General features: G+C 32.0%; 2 protein-coding genes across 2 annotated transcripts; both read left to right on the forward strand.

Moving 5' to 3' along the window:
- Nucleotides 1–3,995: 3,995 nt before the first annotated feature.
- On the forward strand, nt 3,996–5,305 carry LOC100804534 (cyclin-dependent protein kinase inhibitor SMR1). Its single transcript, XM_003556248.5, has one exon. It carries the CDS (start codon nt 4,657–4,659, stop codon nt 5,044–5,046), a length of 390 nt encoding a protein of 129 aa, XP_003556296.1. The 5' UTR covers nt 3,996–4,656; the 3' UTR covers nt 5,047–5,305.
- A 13,285-nt stretch (nt 5,306–18,590) lies between these two features.
- LOC100805072 (coatomer subunit alpha-2) lies at nt 18,591–23,916 on the forward strand. The gene is made up of 3 exons (XM_003556249.4): nt 18,591–18,971; nt 19,067–19,561; nt 20,613–23,916. Exons 1-3 carry the CDS (start codon nt 18,764–18,766, stop codon nt 23,564–23,566), a joined length of 3,657 nt encoding a protein of 1,218 aa, XP_003556297.1. The 5' UTR covers nt 18,591–18,763; the 3' UTR covers nt 23,567–23,916.
- The last annotated feature ends 899 nt before the right edge of the window (nt 23,917–24,815 follow it).

The raw sequence follows: 24,815 nt of genomic DNA on the forward strand, positions 1-24,815 counted from the left end.
ATCCACGCTAACAAACACAATTTTTTATTTATTTATAGATAGAAAGAGAAAGAGAGTGTGTGAGAGAGAGAGGAGTAGATGGGCGTATTGAAGGCTCTAAGATGGTATCCTATGCTCCTCTAATGATATCAAAAGAAAGATCACGAAGAAGAAGGCACAGAAAGATAGGTGGTGTTCTTTGCATGCATTGGCCATGTGCACGCGCATCTGCTGTGGGGTGGACGAAAGCGAACACCCCTCTTCCATGATGGGATCACCTAATGAGACCCATCTTTCCGCAACAGACAAAGAGATTACCAACACATGTTAATGCCATTTTACAGGGGACAATATATTTTAAATAATTAATATGTCTATATATTCCAAACCCTTTCAATATTACACTTCTATCGTCTATACACTTCAGATTCATGTACTTCACTTGTTTGCTGCCAAAAATACACCCGATCCATTCAATCTACCTTATGTTTTCACCCAAAAAAATCGATCTTGCGAGATTGCATTTCATTGTTTTGATTAATTATAGTCAGATAAGATTTTCAAGCAGTTAATTAAATATATATGCTTTGACAAACAAATTACTTATTGCATGTATATCGTCAAAGTATTAATTAGTTTATCAAATTTGATCGGTACATAGTTTCTATAGAATCAGTACCTAGTTTCTGTAGAGGCCTATAATTAAGAATTAATTATTGATCATTCATTAAAATTACATCAAATAAAAATGCCTTACAGTATCAACTAGATTATTTGTGTTATCTCAATAATCCGAGAGGTAATCGAATTAATTGAAAATAGGCAGAAGTTTAAATTCAAGATGTAAATATACAAATATCACTAATTTCTAATGGTGTCAGTATTTTCTTAAAAACAAATGGACGTATAATAAAATTGAAAAATCAATTATGGAATGGTAATTAAAATTTTAAATAATCAAAATAACATTTTGATTTCAAGAACGGCTGGCAAAACAAGTTTCTCTTAATTAACAAAGTAATGACATGATTACGGCTAGTGTTTACGGTAATTTGCTTGCGTCTCAACATGTTTAGGACCAAACATAAAAAAATTAACTTTTTGAAGAATAGGAAGTCATTTTCATTTACATATATAGTATAGCCATTTGTCAATCATGTAGCACGAAAGGACAGAAAAATAACGATGACAAATATATATATATATATATATATAATCAATTCATTTGCCATGTGTATTCAAAAGATAGAAATCCAATCATGCAAACTTGTCTTCTTTCACACAATCTCGGTAAATATACAAAAATTTGGCATGCCACCATCCTATCTTTAAAGCCTTCGTACATACATATCAAATATTAATGTTCCGTATATCTCGAAATATGAACCGTTTTTAAGAGACATAATTCATAAAATTTACAATATATATATATATATATTATTGGCCATAGAAAGGGTAAAAAAAATGAGTAAAAAAAGGGTGATATTATTGGGCATACAAAGATGAGCGGGAGCACGTGGGACAATACTGTATATATAGTAACATGCATACGTTATTTAGAAAATTAATTAGGATAGCTTCGTGAAATTCAAGTTGGTGCTTAATTATGTTGAGTTTGATACTACATACACGTCTTTGGTGAACAATAGGACATAAGTTCTGACGATAAGGTGAACAATTATTTACCATTATTTGGGTATGTATATTGTTTTAGTTTAGTTTCAATAAATATAATGTAAATATTTAAGTTATCAATTAATTATGGAAAATTATTATTTAGAAATAATTACAAATATGAGTTTTAAAATAATTATGACATTTAATTTTTAAATTTTTAACATTTTTCTTTATTCTTTTACTTTTAGTGACTCCATGTGCCAACCCTTTATAAATAAGATGGGCTAACCATTTCAACCTACATATTGAAAGTGGATTTAGTACCATTTTTTTTGCCGAGCTAATGTAGAGTGGGGCTAATTAAGTTAGGCAAGTTTGGGTTGATCTATTTTAAAATTTTACAGTGTCAACTAATTCAAATTCAAATTTATCTTATAATGATTTTTATCAGTTACTACAAAATTAAATAATTTTCAACTGTATGTGAATTCATAATTGGATTACAATATAATTTTTCTTTAAAGTGTAATCCATTTGTATACATAAAGAAAGAGAAAAATGTATCAAATGAGATATAAGAATATAAGAGAAATGAATTTCAACCGTATAATTAAAATAAATTGCTAATATTAAAACAATATTTAATCATTCATATATAATTATAATTACTCATATTGCCTGGCTCTCTCTCATGCTAACAGAAGTTAAGGCTCCCACTGATATAAAATTTGAAAAGCCGCTATTTTTAATGAAGATTTATAGTGAAAATACATAATACATATTTTATTAATCATCCTAATTGAAGTTTAGTCTTTAAAAATTTGAAAAAAAAAGTAAAATAAAATAACTTTGATTAATTATGATGTTTATCATTTGACGTGTTATATTAAAAAGTCTCACATTTAAAAGAAAAAATATTATAGTTTAATATTGATACGATGTCAAAGTGAAAAAAATTATATTGCCAATTAATTAAAAAATTATGTCTAAAATAATTATTATAAAATCTGATAATTTTTATATACATGATTATGTATAATGGAATAACAATATAATTTCTTATATTAAATTCACATTTTAATTATAATTAAAATGATAATACAAAATATGTTTTTAGAATTTAATTAAAATATACTAATAACGTAATTTTTTTTCATTATTTTTAATAAAAAAAAATATAGATCGATTAAGTTTTATAATAATTATTGAAAAGTCACATTTTTCGAATGAAAGATACTCATGTTATTTCACTCAAAAGCTACTACCCAATACAATGCGATACTATTGAAACAATAGGGGCCAACATACGGTTTAGATGCCCTTGTCAGTAATTGGACAACTAAATTTACTTGTTTCTTTGTAAAATCAACTTTGACATAGAACTAAGATGTTGCCTGCACAGTTTTTGAATGATTCCCATCTCATAAGTGTCTTCCTTAAAAGTTACATTAAAACTAATTTCTGATTAATTAACAAAATAGTAACAAATTTGTATGAGAAAATTAAACTTGTTTTTATTGGTAGACATACATGAGGTGTTTCGAATAAACATCATTTGAAAAATAATCTATTCATATTCTATTTTGAACAAAAAAAACCCTTATATTTAAAAAATACCGTAAGTATGCATGAATCTGAATAATCATGAAAACTGGAAAGGAAAGGAAAAAATAGACAGCGTACATTGAGCACTTTGCCTACAAAAATTAATCAGAAAAAAAAAAATGAGTGGAGGTTGTTTGTCACGCGCCTTTGAAAGAGCGTGGTGACGGGACCATGCGACAATAGCTATCCTTTTGCCTATAACGTAAGCTGTACGTTCCACTATTGACTGTTTGTAAAAGCAAAGGGCCGTGACATCCGTTCGGGAAAGTCTGTTTTATCTGCTGCGGCCAATACTACCATATCTAACACACAAGGGCATTTTTGTCCAAAACAAGTTATATTTTACACGCGGACTAGTTTCATTTGTCGTTCACCAAAAACTATGCTATCGCACGGAGTATATGAGGTGCCCCCAGCTGTAAAATTTTCCATAAGGAATCAATGCCACAAAAGAAAGAAATAAGCACCATTAAACAAGATTTATGGTAACGAGTCCTGGGAGGATATTATTTGAGGAATCAAAGATGTTTTTTTTTTGTCTTAAAAAATGTTATCAATGCATCCTAATAAAACCCTACTATTTTTAACCTCACTACTGATACTATTAGCCTCCGTTAACTCAGTTTTACATAGAAAGCAAAGGTGCTAATTTATGAAAAGATATTTTCCCTATATAAGAATTTAAGCAAGCAATTGCATATAGTTAAGAGTTTTTAATATACAATGTTAATTGATAATAAATGAAATTAGTTAAGGTTTCATCTAGTGTTCACGTCATCAAGTTTTTCTGTCGTTTTATACACCCCTAGACCCTAGTTTGCCAACTCTTTAACTCCAGTTTCACACACCAGAAAAATTAATTGTGCTAACGTGGATAATGAAAAATGACAGTGCTAGAAACAAGAAAGTACAGTTCTACACAACAGTTATTCTAAACTAATTAAATAACAATACATTATTTTTTCAAATTGCTTAATCTAAAATCGGGACAATCAAATTCATTCGGAAATTCTTACAAGTTTATGCGAATATATTACATGTAAAATACTAAATTGATATAAAATCTAAATAAAATAAAATTTCTTTATCAGTTAATTAAGTATCACACTATAAAGAAAAACAAATTAAAGAAATTTTCTTGAAATTTCACCGATTATAATAAAGTTGCGTAAATGTGAAATTAAACGAGTTAGTGATGATAGTGATACCCCGTTACCCCACTTCCAACCAAAAACACTTATCTTTCTCTCTCATCATCTTCCTACCATTCTTGCTAATCCTACCGTTCTCTCTCTCATCTTTCTACCTTCTAACGCACGCTTTGAAAGCTTTCAGTAAAGTTTTTCAACCCCCCCCAAACCATGTCTATATAAACGCGAACAAACGCGGTCACGCACTTCACGTTGAGTAATTTTTTTTTTCCTCTTCCGCGTCCCCACCAACATCACCGAGACCATGTCCACCGACTTGCACCTCCACCACGAGCTACCAAAGCTCCGAATCGCCGCCGTCGTCAAAACCGACGACGACCTCCCCTCCGACGCCCAAGACGACCGCAACGCCGTCTCCTCCGCCGTCACACAAGCCGAGGCCGAAAACGACGGTGCCATCACCGTCGATGTCGGCGTCAAAGTCAACGACGAGAGTTGCCGTACTCCGACGTCGAAGGAGAGCAAAATTCCGGCGACGATGACGTGTCCGCCGGCGCCGAGGAAGCCGAAGTTCGCCTCGTGTAAAAGAAAACTACTTGAGGAGTTTCAGTTCTTCGATGTCACGAATAAGGAGGACATGGACGCCTTCTTCAGATCCACTTTTCCCAAGAGGGGATGCACTACTTGTACATGATCAAAAAATTTCCAACCTTAGCTTCCTCGAACAACCATACCTTCGACCCTGTCGAACTACGTAAATTACACAATTTTTTTTTTCTTTTTTTAATCCAATTCCACTTCTTTGGTCAATTTCTTTCTTCTTTCTCCCTCTCCCCCCCTCTTATTTTGGTTTTTTTTATATGTTATATATATTTCACTTTGTATAAGATGTGAAATATTGGATCCCGAATAGTATATGTTCATTACTCGAATCAACATAACATTGAATTGAATTCTCTCCAATCCTCCCATTAATTACCTTTTGCAATTCGTTTCCTTTGATTTGGTTCTATGGTTTGGTTTGTTGGATTACGAGATTCTTGTTTGTGTGAATATCATGAATTTAGTTCATACCAGCTGAAGCGGTGAATTTTGCTGAATTTCAAGTTTAATTGTTCCCCTTGTGATTCATATATTCTGTTTTCTGGGTTTCTTTGTATGATCGATCAAATTGTTGCGTTTACGGTATTTGTTTAGCATAATTGAATTAATGGAAATTAATGTTCTGAAAGATGGAAAAAGACAAGGTAGATGAGGTTGGTGGCTTGCGTTACGTAATGGAATTAATCACTGCTATTTTAGTAGAAAGCATGGAGTTTGTGAGTAATTTGATAGGGTGGTTAATTTACTTCGTGATTGTTAATTATGTGCGTATGTGCTTTGACAATTATGCATGAATGTGTATAATAAGGTCAAGTATTTGTCACCGCTTTGGGATTGATGAAAGAACTTTTGATTTTGTCTTCGAGAGAGATCGAGGAATAGAATAAATAACAGGAGATGGAAGAGATAAGTGGTGAGAAGTGCTATGTACCTGTACCTTGTCATTTGTAACACTAGCTAAGTTTTTGTCTTTTAATGTAGAAAATATAATATAAATCTCGAAAAGGATAAGAATTATATTTTAGACGCCATATTTGAATTTTATCGCTCATTCTGGAATTCTATAATTTTTTCTTGAAAATTTGGCAACTGAATGTGGAAGATTTACTGTGCAACTCAGCAAGGTGAGAGAAATTTGTTCTTTTTTGTCTTCTTTAAACCAAGTGATTTGATCCATCTAATCTTAATCTACCAGCTCATCACCTAATATTTCTTTTAAGATCCCCATATGAATATAATCTTTGCAAATATCATTCTAATATACGAGTAGTTTTCCCGATATGGCTAAACCAATAATTTGACTTGTGCCAACAATTAATGGCCTGATAATGCTTCAATTTTAAACAAAGAATGAAATCAAATTTATAAAAGTCTAATATCTATCTCAATTAATTTTCTCTCCGTGTCTCTCTCTATTCATCAACTAATCCCCACTCAATATATAGGACAAAGAGAGAGAGAATTAATTGTCAGTTTAATTTTTATATTTACATTATAACTCCTTACTATAACTATACTCTTTGGGTTTATCAAGGGAGTGATCAGTTAATTGATGGACTAAAGTACATAAATTATTTAAAACTTTTGGTACTTTCTTTGATAAAAAAAAACTCTTTACATCTGTAATAAATATCATCCTAATTTTTTTACATGAGTCAATGCATGGTTCATTTTCAAGGAAATTAATCTTCTTTGCTAAAAATGATGCAATATAGGCATCATCATGTTTTTATAAAAAAATATTATTCATTATTAGGAGTATAAATGAAAAATAATAATTAATATTATATTAAAAATTTAAAATAATACTTATTCTTAAGACTTATTTTCTCTTATATGAGATGAAAAATACACGTGCAAAAAAAAAAGATAAGTTACTTCAAGATTAACTCTAAGTGAAATAACTATCCTTCATAACTTTTGTATATGTTAAATTATGTTAATTTTTCTGTTAAATTTAAAAAAGTTAAGTCAAAAATAAATATAATATTTATTTGAAATTTGTAGGTGTGACAAAAAAATTAATATCAAAATATTCAACGGTTAAATTAATAAAATTATATATATATATATATATATATATATTTTAAAGATGAATAAAATGTATTTTTCACTCTTATAAATATTTCGAAGTTCATTCATATAAAAAAATTTAATATGTTTTCTATGCTCATAATATTAAAATGTTTTATTTTTTGACCCAAATGTAAATTTGAACATACGACAATTACTTTTTATATCAGTTATGTATGAAATTGATGTAAACATAATTTTTTTACATTGATTATGTATGTAACTAATGTAAAATATAATATTTTTATATATAATTGATGAAAAAAATAATACATGTAGTTTTAGATATTCAAACCTTATTTTGAAAAAAAAATGAAATTTTGAAAGACGAAAAATATACTCATAAATTTACAATAAAGAATTTCAAATATTTTTATAGTTATAAGTAACAGAAACATATTCGTCTTTAAAGATTTATTGATTTTGACCCAATATTGGTCTATTTTCAAATCTCATTATGATAAAAAATTATATTCTCATTATAAAATATGTCATATAATTAATTTTTCAGGTTAGTTTAAAGTTTTAAACAAATTATGTCCGACATTAAAAAAAATGCATAAATAAATAGGCGGCTGAGCTTAAGTTTTATATTTAACAAACAAGCCAGATATGTTAAAAGTGAAGCCTAATCCTGTTCTTACTTTTACTTAACAAGCATTGAATGAAAAAGGACATAAATATCAAAGGAGCAAAGACTGAGAATGATGCTATAGTAGGGTATCTTACCATAAATATGAAGAGAAAAAATACTTTGCTTTTTTATGATGAAATTGCAAAATTGTTGGTATTACCTTTACAGAGGTACCTAGCTAGCTAACTTAATGGTACATGCGTATGTTCTTCTCTTTTTTCTACCACATGTATGTATAACGCGTTCTCCTTATAAATAATAGTCATTCTTTAAATAAAGGTAATGCCAAGTTCGATTTATGATAACAATTAAGATAAATAGTAACATAAATTAAAAAAAAAAACTTTTACCCGAAAGTTCACCGGTGAAATATTTCGAAGTTCAATGTCATGCAATAATCCCTTTTTCAACACAAACTTTTTGTAGCTATATATATAACTATATTTTGCCGCGATATAGGATAGGTTTTTTTAAAAGAAAACACTTTTATAACAGTTTTTTCATAATTTTTTACGAGGTACTTTTTCTGGTTTATAAAAGGATACTAAAATTTTATTTTTTTTAGTTTTAACTTTTTCAATAGAAAAATATAATTACATATAAAATTTTCATGTCTTTTTAAATTGAAAAAACACTTCTGAAAAGAACAAATAGAAATATCTCCCTGCTCTGCTTCAATCATTGGCAACCCATTGGTAAAGGGAAAAGAACAAGTGTTATATTCAGAGCACTGGTATGCTGTATAGAAATGCCATTTTGTTCCAAATGTCATGGTCATTCCAACTAGATACATTGCGTACAATGTGTAAAATCAATTTTGACCCTTGAAAGCATGGTAGAAAGTTAAGTTAAAATCAATGATGTTAGAATTAATTTGGATAGAATTGAAAGCTAATATTAAAGCAAACACGTAATCAATTAAAGAAATCTTGAATCTAGGTATATATTAAGTTTTGTGGCGTATATATATACACATATGTGAAAAGTGCAGAGTACACAAATGAAACTAATTAATCGATGCCAATTAATTATGTTGTTGGCATGTGATGTTTTCTGCCTGCGCATGTATTTTATCCCATGGCTTCGTTTTTAAGTTTCTTTGTCTTTACTCTTCCAGATGTCCTAAAAGGTTGGCGTGACCGTAAAATAATGAGGAAAAAAGTATAGTCGTATAACACTCGAAGCTAAGTTAAGAATGAAGAACAATAATAAAGAAAGAGAACTTGATCTATAAGCCAGTGACGAAGAGTATACTTTAATTATAAATTGGATAAGGAATAAAGTTGTGTGGTAAGCTATAGTGGCTCATCAAGTTGAGGAATATACAAGGAGGGCAAGCATAGAGAGGGAGAGATGCTATTATATATACGTTAATGTTAGAATAGAATAGAAAAGAATTGGTAAGCAACTAGTAAAGCACAAGATTCAAAGAAGATTATCACCTTTCAGAACTCATGATTTAAAGAATAATGAGAGGTTAGAAGCATAGGATGCGTCATTGTCACGAAAAGGATTCTAAGAATGCAGATCCAGCGCCAGGTGGGGGCTACGGCATAGAGGATGTTCCTGGTGGAAAATTAGAAAATATATGAATGTTATGACCATATGTATGCCGACTCAATAGTGCATACTGTGTCCATTGGAAGTCACTTCGAGGGGTCTATATTTATACATACATAAAATACATTTTTAGGGAATCATTTTCATTTCGGGGTCCAGTTTTAGCCAAATATACATGTAAGTCTCAATCATCTTTGATAAGTAAATTTAATATTATCTAATTCTCATGAAATTTTATAGGTTAAGGTCCTTTATTTTTGTTTGTTTATTTACATTTGGTAATCTTCAGCATGTACATAATTAACTTTCGGTTTGTAAAAGAACACACTCCCTGATTTTAATTTTAAAAAAAAAAACTCATGAATCATGATGTCATTAAAGTGCATTATACAATTTATGGGTGATTATTTAAGACTGCATCAAAATAATAAATATCACAATATATAGTTATTAGAGTAGATAGTATATAAATGTAAAAAATAAATAAAAATTATACTATTATCCAATCTTGTTATTTATGATATGTTTGTTAAGTTTTGTTCCCTCCTGGGAGAATGATAGTCATCCTAGATTATTTAATTACACAAATTAAAAAAAATAATAAATACATGAGAGAATAGTAATTTTAAAAAATTAATTTTATATCTTTATTAATTCATTTATAAATTTTGGTGTCCATCAATAATATTATAATATATATAAATGAAAAAATGTAATTAATTTTATATTAAAAAATTAAAATAATAATTATTTTGAAATAAAATATTTCTATCAAACTATTACATGATTCTATTTTTAAATTCTCATTTATGTTAAATTAAAACAAATGATGAAATTAGACCCGGTGATAAGAGCTTTAAAAATACTACCAAAAAATCACACGTGACTTGTCCTATTAAACTTCTTAATAGCGTGACAAATTAATGGGTTATTATTTGTAAATGTGATGTCATTAATTGATGTTGTTACTTTATAACAAAAGACTAAAAAAAACTATAAATTTTATAGAAATTAAACCAAAAAAAATAATATTTTACAGAGATAAAAATTTATTGAAATCATATATTTTTTTATTAATTAATAATGTAAATTTTTTTTCCCGCTAATAGTACATAGAAACTAAACTATAATAGTTATACTAAATTATATTATAAGCTTGATTTTGATTAGAAAAATATAATTGTATTCTTTGTCTCTAGTTTGAACTATGTATAATTTTGACACCTCAAAATGTATTAGGAAAGCACATGTTGACAAGTGGAAGTGTTGCAGCCATGGGAATTTTTGGGCTTGGTGAAGTGTCATTTTTTAAGAGAAAATTATATCTAACTCTAAATGCATAAAATTTCAAATTTGTCTGGTTGACAATAGTAATTAGCCCTTAGAGCATCTCTAACCCAATAATTTATTTGGGATGCTTAAAATGGGATTCATATGTATACATCATTCATTTTTATTCTTCTCAATACAAATATCTTTGAACACTTAATTCTTACAATAGAGCAATTTTCTATGAGTGGGGTCTACAAAAAATTATTTATCAGCAATGGCAATGTAATGGTCACTTTCATTTTTATAATCATTTATGTTTTATTTTTGATTTTTTTAATATTTTAAAAATAAATAGCATTGATACTACAGTAAGTAACCAGTGCTTAAAGAAAAATGTGACTAATGCGTGTACAGTAAGAAATGTTTATTAGGCCATATTGCTTGCCGAGTTCAAATATTTGCGGAACAATGCGTTGAAGTTACTCTTAACGATTGTCAAGATGCGCAGAGGAGCTGCTGCTGGATAGCATTTCAAGTATTTGGTTCAGTTTGGTGCTGCCAGATTCAAACCAGGGAGTTTTGGGTTTTTTGCGTGAGGATTTGTTTTGTGTTTTTTAGTGTGGCTTTTTTATATTTTTAATAAATTGATTTACCTATCAAAATCTTTATTTCCATCCCCCAATTTTTTTTTCAAATACTCTTCCGTGCTAAAATAATTATCATTTTAAGTTATTTTATATAGACTAAAAAATATTAATAAATAAATAAAAATTAATAATAATTTTATAAAATTAATCTTATTTATTATTAATTTATTTATAAATTTTGTTGTTTATTATTAATATTATGTGAAAAAGACAATTAATATTACATTAAAAAGTTAAAATAACAATTCACAATTATAATGGAACAGGGGAATGACTAACTTCTCCTTTGTTAAAATGAAGTATATATGGTGCTTTCATTCATTTTCTTCCACCTAAAATTTTTAAATAATTTTTTATTCAAAATTTCCACTAAATAAACATGTTAAATTCTTTTTTATTCAAAACCCACTTATCAAACACATATTGTTAGAATACAAAATATAAATGTCAAGTCTCTCACATTAACGAAAAATAAATAAGTTGAATAATATATATGTAAAAAAGGTTCACAAATTTATTTTTCTAAAATTTTAAATTAAAATGTGATATTAAATTAATATTTGAAACTTACTGTTAAAAGATCTTTCAAATATCATCCTCTCCAATGCACAACACATGTCAAATTTATATCGTATCTTATAATAAAATCTACTAAGCTGAAATAAATTTACATCGACGGATCAACATGTTGAACTTAAGGCTAAATATAATTCATTTAGTTTTACACTTAATTGTTTAAACTAAAATCAGTTATGCAGATTTAAATTAATTAAAATTAAGCTTTGTATCGATTGACACTTAATTAGTTTACCAAACCCAAAGGCAAGATATTATAAATTTAAATTTGTTGGGGAAAAGAAAAGAAGTTGGATCACGGAGCTTTTCCTAGAGTAGCTAGGGCATATAACTGTTGGCAATGCAGACGAGGAGACTAGTTGTTTAGACCCTTCCACTATTATATAACTTGATGATAGAACTGAATCATCTCACACAGAATGCTACCGGGCTATTATTAGAGAAATATTTCCATTCATTAATTAGATTTACTTTTATTTGATTTTTTTATATATATATGAGTATAAAAAGAATATTTTTTTTAAATCTCTTTTCTCATTTCACAACCATAATTGGATGTGGAAAAAGACATGATTCATTTGTATTTTTAAGATTGATCTTTAAATGTAATTAGAGATTGTTTAGTAATAGCCAAAAGGAATTAAAAATTCCTATATGTGTGGCTTTTAAGAATAATGAAATGTGTGAACTTATCATAAATTCATAATGTCTTCAGGCGCATGTAGAAGTGCGACTAGGTGTAAGGACTTTGATGTCCAGGTCAAAATCCAGAGAAGTCAAGAGGTGGAGAAATTAAAGAGAGAACCCATATTCATTTCATGTTTTTTCTGTCTTTATACTTTTATATTGAGCTTCCTCTCGTGACCCGTGTTATTTTTGCTAGTAAAAGAAACACTTGATACATTTCCCCCTCTTTCCATGATTTGAGAAAGATTGTTGCAAGCTTGCATTAAGGATAATCATTAGTAGTTGTCAATTTGATTATATTACTTTCATAAATCAATTGATTAGTTTGTTTAAAACTTGAAATTAGTGGCATTTAAATAATCATGTTTGTTTTGGCAGATCAACCACATGAGTCAGATTTGCAAACAAGAGCAGAGCAGCCTAGATCAAGAACATATGCATGTCTCGCGTCCGTAAGGGGAAAGTATAGTCCAATGTGCAGTGTGCTTTTTAATGACGAGTATCTCAGTATTTCTCTTTATAATGTTTTTTCAATTAAATATTTGGTTGAATGAGTGGCAATTATTAGATTTGACAACTGCACCACTAGCAATTCTTATTAATGACCCGGATTCTATGTTTGCTTATGAATCATGATAGTAACAATATCTACTGCTATAAATAACAAAACACAATCAGATTAAGAAAGTTATCGTTACAAGATAACATTAAATCTGTTTCTGTTTGGGTACATCTAGATGCTGCCTGCATTAATTACTATCTCATAGTACGCTGTTATTTTTAAGCTATTTTTTTATTAATAAAAAATAAATTTTATAATATCACATATACATTATTCAATTAACTGAATTAATTTTTTTAATACCTATCCTTTATTTATCCTAATTATAAACTCATTTATATTTACTGTAAGGTATTAGAGTAATAAATAAAAAAATTATATACTAATAAAATAAAATATGTTATATAATCATACAAACTATCATATAAAATATGTTTATTAATTTTTATCATAAACTCCTTAATAGACATAACAATGGTAAATTGACATCAAATAATAGAAAACTATTTTACTATATTAATGCAGTAATGCAGTAATACAGTAAAAAAAATAGCAATATTTTTCTAATTTTTTGAGTAAACTTACATCCTCAAAAAGAGTACAAAACAAAATAATGATAGGCAGTGACAACTGTATATCACAAGGCAATGGAAGAAACGTGATAATAAAGCCATTGATAAAAAGATTAGCATTATTACTTTCTGATAGGATTTTTGCCTTTGTGGCTGCCTATGACTATGTTGTGTTGGATCTCTTTATTGCCGAAAGACCAAGAGGTAAAGAGAGAGAGAGAGAGAGAAGGTACACATTACACATGACATAGTATGAGTTGCAGCAGACTCAGCAAAGAAAAGAAAAGTAAATAATGGAAAAGTGAAAGGAAAGGTGTCTCCAAACTTGCCATGTTGTAGTTAAGCAGGATTCCCTTTGTTTCTGTGTAGCCAGACAACACATATTGTACTTCATCTGTAAAGAAGGAGTCTGATCGAAGGAAGAATTAAATGCTGATTCATTGGGAATGGAAACTTAATTAGCAGCACTCTGCACTCTGCACTCTGCACTCTGCACATACAGAATTTATTTGCATTATATCAGTGTCAGCCTTGCCAAAGGAAAGTATAGTACTATCATTTATTAATGAATTGTCTTTTTAAATATAACTTTATTTAATAGAAAGTAAATTATATATCTAGATATTATAAATTTACTAACAAATAATCTAGATATTAATACATTACTGAAAAAGTCAAAATTATAAATATGAGATTTGAAGAAATGAGTGCAATGATCTTCAAATGAAGTTTTTGTATGATCACGTGATATTAATTTAGTCTAATCAAATAATATTTTATGAATCATTTTTAAGTAAGACCATATTAGTGGAGTACCCACAAAGTTAATCTTTTGTAGTAAAACATGTATCCAATCTAATCTATATAATATTCTTCTCTCGTTGTTTAACTTTTTTTTTTTTTCCATTGATGGCCTATTTGGAGGCAAATATATTTGAGGTACTTTAGCATAATTATCTCTATGAAATTCAAATTATAATTTGTTATACTGTGAAACCCTAACCCTCTTTATTAATATTAGATAAATGTCAGCGACACTATATTTTAAACACTTGTTTAGTAATTAACTAAAATTTATTAAAAACTACCAAATTGATAGTTTTAAATAAATTTCAGTCATTCGTTAAATGAATGTTAAAAAAATGTGACTAACATTCTTCTTGATCTTAACTTTGCTTCTTGTTCTGCAACTAAAACATAATATTTATATATACTCATTTAATCGCCCACCTCACCCACTCGTTTTTGTCCATGTTTTGCCGGCACAAACTTTACTCAAATTGTAATGAGAAGCAGCCCAAAAACTTGTCAGGGCAAAAATTTGGATCGGATCTCACCATTGCGCTCAGGCCCATTTTTCATGTTAATAAGTGAATCTCATATCGGCCCAATTTCCAAAGAATCTGAACATCAAACATAGTTCACTCACGCCTGCTATTTACACCCTGTACTTTCCTAACTACACCCCTTATCCCTTTCTACCTCTCAGTTACCCATTATACCCTTTTTCTTAAAGAAACACACCCCTCACACTTTCTGGAAATGTCTTTCCAGAATTACATATACCTATTATGGAAATACGTCACCAAAACTATGATTCATAGTTCTAGAGATATACTTTCAGAATACATATATATTTTTAAATAAAATATCATTTAAGAATTAAGATGGTTGACAAAAAATAAAAAAATAAAAACACTTATCTTATATCTATGTTTGTTAATCTTATTTTTATTATTCTTTAAATCCTAATTTTAAACTATCTTCACCATATATTCATTATATAATATTGTGTTTTTGTCGTCATTATACAATATTTTGTATTTTCCTTTATGTGACAATACATTTCAAGGTATGTTCATAACTAATTTTTTATTAATTTTATCACATACAGTTATATGAAAAATGGTTGAAGTTCTTTTGTCCTACACCTTTGAGAAATTAATGAGAAACTTGGTTCATTGGCTTTCAAATGTAACATGATAGATGATCTTGAAAAGCTAAAGAACAACACTATGATGATTGATGACCATCAAAGCTTCTTCTGAATGAAGAGGAACAACAGGGTACCAACCATCCTGTTAAATTAGTTTTGAATGAAGAGGAATACTCTCTCTCTTTTGAATGTTGAAGTCAAAATTATTTTTGTAATTACTATACATCTTTTTTCCAATTGAACATATACATAAGTTGTTTTGGCAAGATTGGCAGCAACATCATATAACTTAACCACTAATTAATTGATTCAATCAAACTTTTACTTTCAATGTTGTAAGATTATTTCAACATCTTTCTTAACTCTACACACTATCCCGATTATCATTTGCTTCCACCAAAGCATGATAGAGGTCACATGCATTGACATTCCTATCACCATTGACGCAGTAACTCTCTCTCCCTTGCCATTATTTAATTATTTTGCCAGGTTAGGTTTTTGGGCTTGACCAGTAGGTATATTGGGCCAAGGTTACTGTTAAATGGGTGTTATGTCTTGTTGGGCTTTTGCTTCCTGCACCCTTTCTTGATTTTTTTTACCAACGGGTTGGCCATTTCGGAAGCCGAAATCTGTAATCATTCTGAAATGTAATTTTACATTGATCATTCCAAAAGGAAACAACAATGGTCTTGATGGAATAATTTAAGATACCTCACTTGTATTAATCAAATTGGCAATCTTAAATATGCAGAGCATGTAATTAAAACCAGCAATCACAAAAGAACTACATAATTTGAGTTTGTCAAGTTAAAAATATTTTTTTTTATATAATTTCGTTTCACTTAAATAACTATTTTAAACTGTTATATAAAAAATTGTTTTATTTTTGTTTTAGTGAATTAAATAAATATTTTTGAAATTATTATAAATTTATATAATCTACTAAAGACAAACGTTTCACATTAAATGATGTAGGGTTCTTTTGGAACTTGAAATATATTCAAAAGTTCCATTAAAAGCTAGGGGCTTGCCACTAGCGGGTTGGTTCAAATGCAACTTTGATGCAGTTGTTCGGTCCAACACATGTACAAAATTTAGAGTAGTTTTTAGAGATGCAGAAGTAGTGATAGCTAGTGCGACAAAGTTTATTATGTCACAGTATTAACCTGCCAGCCATTGCTGAAGTTCTATGTTTCAAGTGGGCATTGGAGCCAACAAGAGACCTCTATTTATCATAGGTTATCTTTGACAAAGGGTAGCCAAGGAAACAAAAGCTATTTCCAAGGTGTTGTTGATGATTGCATACAGCTAACTTTGTTGCAGATAACTTAGCTAATTTGGCCTTTATTTTCAAAGATAGGATTTGGGTGGAAGATTTTCCCCATCAGTTGAATTGTATTATTCAGTCTAATCAACAAGACATTGTCATTGAGCATTGATATATTTCCACATTTTGACTAACAAAAAAACTTAGGTGATTGTAATTTCAGTTCAATATAAAACACTTGTTTGTGGTTTAACGAGTGTCACTAGAAAAGCTCTTTTATTGAAGCCACGAGAACATAAGTTAACAAGATGAATATTGATGTTACGCTGTTTCATTTCAGCACTTAACAGCTGCGATGTTGTTCAGATAATAAATATTTAGCTTAGAGTAAATAAACATAAAGTAAAGAGAAAAAAAGTCTATTTGTCTTTAATTTAAATTAAAATAACTCTTACATTTAATTTATTTTATATTAATTTTACATTACGTATGCATTCATTCTAAGAAGTTTCATTTTATGATAACCAAAAACCTTCCAAAATTAGGGGAGTTTCATGTGTACCAGAGTAGAACAAAGTCTTAATATAACAAAAAAGTACACTTTGAGCAAGACTACTATTTCAAGAGTGTACTCTTGGCATATATTTTCCCTCATATAAATAAGACCAGTCCACCCTCAAATCGGTTGGGCGAGGTAAGAGTACTCTCAAAAACACTATTGTATACATGCTCCAAGTTGCAATTTTAAGTTTGGAAGTTTCAATCTTTGTTCAAAAACTATTGTAAGTTTTCATATAAATCTTCTTTGCAAATATTTTAACTACACCTTACACTCATTACTATTAATTTCATCTTGTCTTTCTTTATAAATTAAAAGTGGTAAAAACGAGGTTGGAGGCACGCCAGTATTATAGGATAGAACGTTAACTATATATCGAGTCTATAAACACAGATACACCTAGAGAATAACTGTATAGGATTGAATCATAAGTAATTTTTCTTCTCAACTAACCCATGGGAGAAAGGAGATTTCACTAGGAAAAGGGTTATTTTTATATTTTGCAGTGTCACTTATTAAAAGATAAATACATGGATGATATTTTTTTCTTGTGTGGATAGCAGATTTCACAAAAAATAGAAATGCATTACCTTTTGAACTTGGTTTGTTTTGTTTCTTCGTTAGGTTTTATTATGGATATTATACCAACCCACTCTAATCACGTTTAACGGAAAAGACAAAATCTCCTTAAGGAATATGAGAGCTAGTAAATTCAATCTAACATCACACTTGATCTAATTATACCAGGATGAGAGAGACAAATCCAATTAAATAACAAACACTTAACACATGACCACGTGTTCTCTTATACGAAATGCAACTCATTTATACAATTTTTTTCCTCGAGTATGCATACAAATATTGAGTTTCCCCTCAAATATGAACGACTTTCCTCATTTATCAATATATTTCAAACACTTTTTGACTTGAACGTTAGAATCTTTACAGATATTACATCAAAATTGTTCAAGAACCATCGAAGTTATAGTATTTCCTGTTATGCCGCTGATCGAAATCCTGTTCCTTAAATCCACATCACAATAGGTCCCGTCTTTCTTAATTCTTTTGATTCTTGAGATCCTTTATATATATATATATATATAATCTCTTTTCTTAGATCAAAACTAAACTAAAATAAAAACTCAGTTGATTGAACACAGGATACCTATGAGTGTTATAAACTATGTGGTATCCGTCTTTGATTATATGGATAAAAATAAATAAATACAAAGTTTATGCTAAATTACTTTGAAGCCCAACAATAAAAAAGAGAATATTATTAACCCGAGGTATATAAACATATCCGAATGAGGACGCACACTAAACTGGGGGGATATGCTCGATTCGAGGGTGACGAGGGATAGCAGATCTGAATCTCATCTTCCCAAAACCCTCTCTCTTCTCTGATCTCATTTTAACCCTAACCCTAACCCTAACCCTAACCCTAACCCTATCAGAAGAAGATGTTGACGAAATTCGAGACGAAGAGTAACAGAGTGAAGGGACTGAGTTTCCATCCGAAGCGGCCATGGATCCTGGCGAGTCTCCACAGCGGCGTCATCCAGCTCTGGGACTACCGCATGGGAACCCTCATCGACAAGTTCGACGAGCACGACGGCCCCGTCCGCGGCGTCCATTTCCACCACTCGCAGCCCCTCTTCGTCTCCGGAGGTAACTCGTAACTAACTCACCATCCGTTACCCTAGATCTGCATATAATTTCCCCAGATCCGAACCTCGCTAACCCTAATCTAATCTCACCCGCAGGTGACGATTACAAAATCAAGGTGTGGAACTACAAGCTCCACCGCTGCCTCTTCACGCTCCTCGGCCACCTCGACTACATCCGCACCGTGCAGTTCCACCACGAGAATCCCTGGATCGTCAGCGCTAGCGACGACCAAACCATTCGAATCTGGAACTGGCAATCGCGCACTTGCATCTCCGTTTTGACCGGACACAATCACTATGTCATGTGTGCGTTGTTCCATCCTAAAGAGGATCTCGTTGTGTCAGCTTCGCTCGACCAGACCGTTCGCGTTTGGGACATCAGCTCTCTCAAGCGGAAATCCGCGTCCCCGGCCGACGATATCCTGCGCCTCAGTCAGATGAACACTGATCTCTTCGGCGGCGTGGATGCCGTTGTTAAGTATGTTTTGGAAGGCCATGACCGCGGCGTTAATTGGGCTTCCTTCCACCCCACGCTGCCTCTCATTGTGTCCGCTGCCGATGACCGCCAAGTCAAACTTTGGAGGATGAATGGTAAATTACTCAATTTCATATAATGCTGAGTTTACTGGATTTATGTATAAGATTGATTGATTGATTGATGCTGTTTCTGAATATTGTGTTAACTTATTAGTGTGTTTGGGCGAGTGATTGCAAACTTGATTTTGGTTAAGATTGAGTTTAAGTGAAGTGGTTTATATTTGAGAACTTTTATCCCGATGGCAAGTTTGTAGTAAAACGTAATTCATGTTTGGAAACCAGTTGAAAAGCAAGAAATCACGTCTGGGACGTGAAAGGTATACCTACTAGGTTCTCAGTAAACATGCAAAATCGCGTCTGGGATGTGGAAGTGTGTTGGATTTTTGTATTGGATTGAGGCTGTTCTGATTATTGTGTTAACGTTTATGTGTGTGGATGAACTTACATCTTTAGTGTGTTTGGGTGAGTGATTATGATTTTGGTTTAGGTTGAGCTTTAAGGTGAAGTTTTTTCTGTTTGAAAACTTTTATCTCAATGGCTAGTTTGGAGAAAAACTTATTGTTAAATTTATGCCTTCATCTGGAATCTGCATTTTTCGGTTCTAATGTTCTATTCAAACTTGTTTTTTGCTGAAAAGTGATAACAACCAAACACCATTTTTTCCTTAGCAAAATCTCATTCAACAACATCCACAAACCACCGTTTGGAGTCCTTCACTGCAAAACCAAACACATCAGTAGTTGTTGGGGTTAAAACTGAAGACTAAGGCCTTGTTTGTTTACTGTTTAAAAAATGATTTTTTGTTTGTTAAAAATTGTTTATGTTTATGTGTATTGTTTATTCCTAGAGTACATTTGAATGTGTTGGCTCTGTGAGCACGTTTCTGTTTTTTAAGAGTTTATCTTCTGAACTCTTAAATATAGCAGATTTTGGATGAGAAATTGATTGTTAAGTAGTGTGCAATCATTTAGGAAAACAGTTTTTGAAATATAAAAGTAAAAGGGATAAATCTTAAGATGTATACCATGTTTTTTGGATGCGTTAAACTTGTAGTGTTTGAGGTGGCATTGTTTTTGCTGTTAATGATTTATTTCTCTATTGTCAGACACAAAGGCATGGGAAGTGGACACCTTGAGAGGGCACATGAATAATGTTTCATGTGTTATGTTCCATGCCAAACAGGATATCATTGTGTCAAATTCTGAAGATAAAAGTATTCGCATATGGGATGCAACAAAGAGAACTGGAATTCAAACATTCCGCCGAGAGCATGACAGGTTTTGGATTCTTGCTGCCCATCCTGAAATGAATCTGCTGGCAGCTGGTCATGACAGTGGCATGATTGTTTTTAAGCTGGAGAGAGAAAGGCCTGCATTTGTTGTTAGTGGTGATTCGTTGTTCTACACTAAAGACCGGTTCTTGTGTTTCTATGAATTCCCAACACAAAGAGATGCACAAGTACTTCCGTTCCGACGACCGGGCTCTTTAAGCTTGAATCAAAGCCCAAAGACTCTTTCCTATAGCCCAACTGAAAATGCTTTTCTTCTGTGTTCAGATGTAGATGGTGGATCTTATGAGTTGTATTGCATATCAAAGCAAAGTTATGGTAGGGGTGATGTGCAAGATGAAAAAAGAGGTCATGGAGCCTCCGCAGTCTTTGTGGCTCGTAATCGGTTTGCTGTGCTGGAGAAGAGCAGCAATAATGTCCTTATAAAAAATTTGAAGAATGATATTGTTAAAAAGAGTGTCCTTCCGATTGCCACTGATGCTATATTCTATGCAGGAACAGGCAACTTGCTATGTAGGTCAGAGGATAAGGTTTTTATATTTGATCTTCAGCAGAGGATTGTTCTTGGTGAACTTCAGACCCCTTTTATTAAATATGTTGTCTGGTCTGATGATATGGAACATGTTGCTTTACTCAGCAAACATGCCATTATAATAGCTAGCAAGAAACTTGTGCACCAATGCACTCTCCATGAGACTATCCGTGTAAAAAGTGGAGCTTGGGATGAAAATGGTGTTTTCATTTATACAACACTAAATCACATCAAATACTGTCTTCCCAATGGAGATAATGGGATAATAAAGACATTGGACATTCCAATTTATATCACAAAGGTCTCTGGCAACACAATCTTCTGCTTGGATAGGGATGGTAAGAACAGAGCAATAATTATTGATTCTACTGAATATATTTTTAAGCTTTCCCTCTTGAAGAAAAGATATGATCATGTCTTAAACATGATAAGGAACTCACAGCTTTGTGGGCAGGCTATGATTGCTTATCTTCAGCAGAAGGGCTTTCCTGAGGTTGCACTGCATTTTGTGAAAGATGAGAAAATTCGGTTCAATTTGGCTTTAGAGAGTGGGAACATTCAAATTGCAGTTGCATCAGCAACAGCAATCGATGAGAAAGATCACTGGTACCGATTGGGGGTTGAGGCTCTTCGCCAAGGCAATGCTGGCATTGTAGAGTATGCATACCAGAGAACAAAAAATTTTGAGAGATTGTCTTTCCTTTATCTTGTCACTGGTAACATGGAGAAACTGTCCAAGATGTTGAAAATTGCTGAAGTCAAGAATGATGTGATGGGCCAGTTTCACAATGCCCTATATATGGGTGATGTTCGAGAACGTGTGAAGATATTGGAAAATGTGGGCCATTTGCCTCTTGCTTACATCACTGCATCAGTCCATGGGCTACATGATGTTGCAGAACGGCTTGCAGCTGAATTGGGAGATAATGTTCCATCTTTGCCTGCAGGAAAAGTGCCTTCTCTCGTGATGCCTCCATCACCTGTCATGTGTGGAAGTGATTGGCCTCTTCTCAGGGTCATGCGAGGCATGTTTGATGGGGTGCTTGACAATACAGGTCGGGGAGTTGCTGATGAAGAAGAGTATGAGGCTGCTGATGGTGATTGGGGTGAGGAGCTTGACATAGTTGATGCAGATGGCTTACAAAATGGAGATGTTACTGCGATTTTGGAGGATGGAGAAGTGGCTGAAGAAAATGATGAAGAGGGTGGATGGGAGATGGAGGATTTAGGTCTGGGCCCTGAAGCTGACACTCCCAAAGCTTCTATCAGTACACAATCTTCAGTTTTTGTGACCCCAACACCTGGCATGCCAGTAAGTCATATATGGACTCAGAAATCATCTCTTGCGGCTGATCATGCAGCTGCTGGAAATTTTGATACTGCAATGAGGTTGCTGAACCGGCAACTTGGGATAACAAATTTTGCCCCCCTGAAAACCATGTTTCTGGATCTTCATACTGGCAGTCATTCCTATCTCCGGGCATTTTCTTCTGCTCCGATCATATCACTTGCAGTTGAAAGAGGTTGGACTGAGTCATCTAGTGCAAATGTGAGAGGCCCACCGGCACTTCCTTTCAAATTGTCTCAATTGGATGAAAAGCTTAAAGCTGGTTATAAGTTTACTACTGCTGGGAAATTCACTGAGGCTCTTAAGACATTTGTTAATATTCTTCATACAATTCCTTTGATTGTTGTTGAGTCAAGGAGGGAAGTGGATGATGTGAAGGAACTAATTATCATAGTCAAAGAGTATGTTTTGGGCTCGCAGATGGAGCTGAAGAGGAGGGAAGTTAAGGACAATATAGTACGACAGCAGGAGCTTGCAGCATATTTCACTCACTGCAACCTTCAGACACCTCACTTGAGGCTAGCTTTGCAGAATGCAATGACTGTCTGCTTCAGGGCGAAGAACCTTGCCACTGCTGCAAACTTTGCCCGGAGGCTACTTGAGACAAATCCTACCAATGAAAACCAAGCTAGGGCAGCAAGGCAAGTGGTAGCAGCTGCTGAAAAAAACATGACTGATGCTACCCAGTTGAACTATGATTTCCGGAACCCATTTGTAATTTGCGGTGCAACCTACATGCCAATCTATCGAGGACAGAAGGATGTCTCTTGCCCATATTGTTCTTCACGTTTTGTGCCTACCCAGGAGGGACAGCTCTGTAATGTTTGCGATCTTGCAGTGATTGGAGCAGATGCTTCTGGTCTGCTTTGTTCACCTTCCCAGATACGCTGATTGAACTACTGGATCAGGTCCAATGTTAAATTTTGTTTTGGGTCAGTTTTCAGCACTAGATGAATCCTTGTTAATTAGTCAGCATGCTCATGGTACTGTGATAGAAGCGAGAGTTAGTCATGAGGAATTACTTTTTCGTCCTTTTGCTTGCCCTTCTCTTTCCTTGAAAATGATTTTCAATGTTAGTTTTTGATACACAAGTGAAAGGTTGTACTTAGATCGAACGATGATTATAGGCTGTGCAAGAGTTAAATTTGTGCAGTTTTATTGGCAAAGTACATATTATGTCCGTGCTTAGTCGGGGTTCAGACCCTTGGTTACAAAAATAATGTTTCTTTGTAGTTAAGCAACACTTGATTGTTCATTTGATTCAGTCCATGCAATTTACTCAGATTTGATTTGATTCTAGGTGCAGTCAGTGACCCTTGAGAAAGAATTTTTATCATAAGCATTCTTAAAACCTTACAGGAGGAATGCTATCATCAATTCATCACTCTTTAATACATTTTTTTTTTCCAGTGAGCCAGCCACATGGGGGCATGGGGCTATTAAAAGAGAGCCTTAAGCATTTATCAATCTTGTGCATTATATACTAACTTGGTCGGAGTAGCACTTATAGTTGGACTAGCGACCAACAAATTACTCATCAATTGTATCGTCAATAAATTCCCTATTCATTAGTTCTTTAGTTGATCAATGCCCAAATAGTACACGAGTTCCTGGCATTTTGACTGAGGGATAGCTCTCGACTTTGAGACTGAAATTAAATATATCTCTGATCCGCCGTGTTGGAATTTTCAAATATTGAAGTATTTTTTGTTAATGAATAAATTAGCGTAGCTGTTTTTAAAAAATAAAAAATTTAGATATATTTGATTATAAGCTTATGTTTGGTTTAATTACTCATTTGTTCTTAAATAGTTGTAATTTTTTTAGTTATACTTCAAAACATTTAATTCTTACATATATCATTTCTAATCCTTTTTAGTTCTTATCGTAGGGACTAAGGGATAAAAAGAGATATTTTTAAGTAGATAAATCATAATTACACGTTATCACAGTGCACATGTTGCATAAAAATCAAGCATTAACAAATAAACGTGACCATGGTATTCTAGTAATCTTCCCTTGCGTAAACATGATAAAGTTGGTCATAAATTTTACTTGTCGATTTCAGAACCAGGATTAGATTTCTCTTACGTTCTTCGCTAACATGAGGGCTACGAGGGGAAAAAAATCCAAATTATAC

The sequence above is a fragment of the Glycine max genome, chromosome 20 (genome assembly GCF_000004515.6).
Source record: "Glycine max cultivar Williams 82 chromosome 20, Glycine_max_v4.0, whole genome shotgun sequence".
Lineage (NCBI taxonomy): Eukaryota > Viridiplantae > Streptophyta > Magnoliopsida > Fabales > Fabaceae > Glycine > Glycine max.

Bases quoted from the DNA above. Each gene is read 5' to 3' on its own strand.
- LOC100805072 (XM_003556249.4), top strand. From the start codon at position 18,764: ATGTTGACGAAATTCGAGACGAAGAGTAACAGAGTGAAGGGACTGAGT. The intron at 18,972-19,066 runs GTAACTCGTAAC...TCTCACCCGCAG, and splicing joins GCCCCTCTTCGTCTCCGGAG to GTGACGATTACAAAATCAAG. The intron at 19,562-20,612 runs GTAAATTACTCA...CTCTATTGTCAG, and splicing joins CAAACTTTGGAGGATGAATG to ACACAAAGGCATGGGAAGTG.
- LOC100804534 (XM_003556248.5), top strand. From the start codon at position 4,657: ATGTCCACCGACTTGCACCTCCACCACGAGCTACCAAAGCTCCGAATC.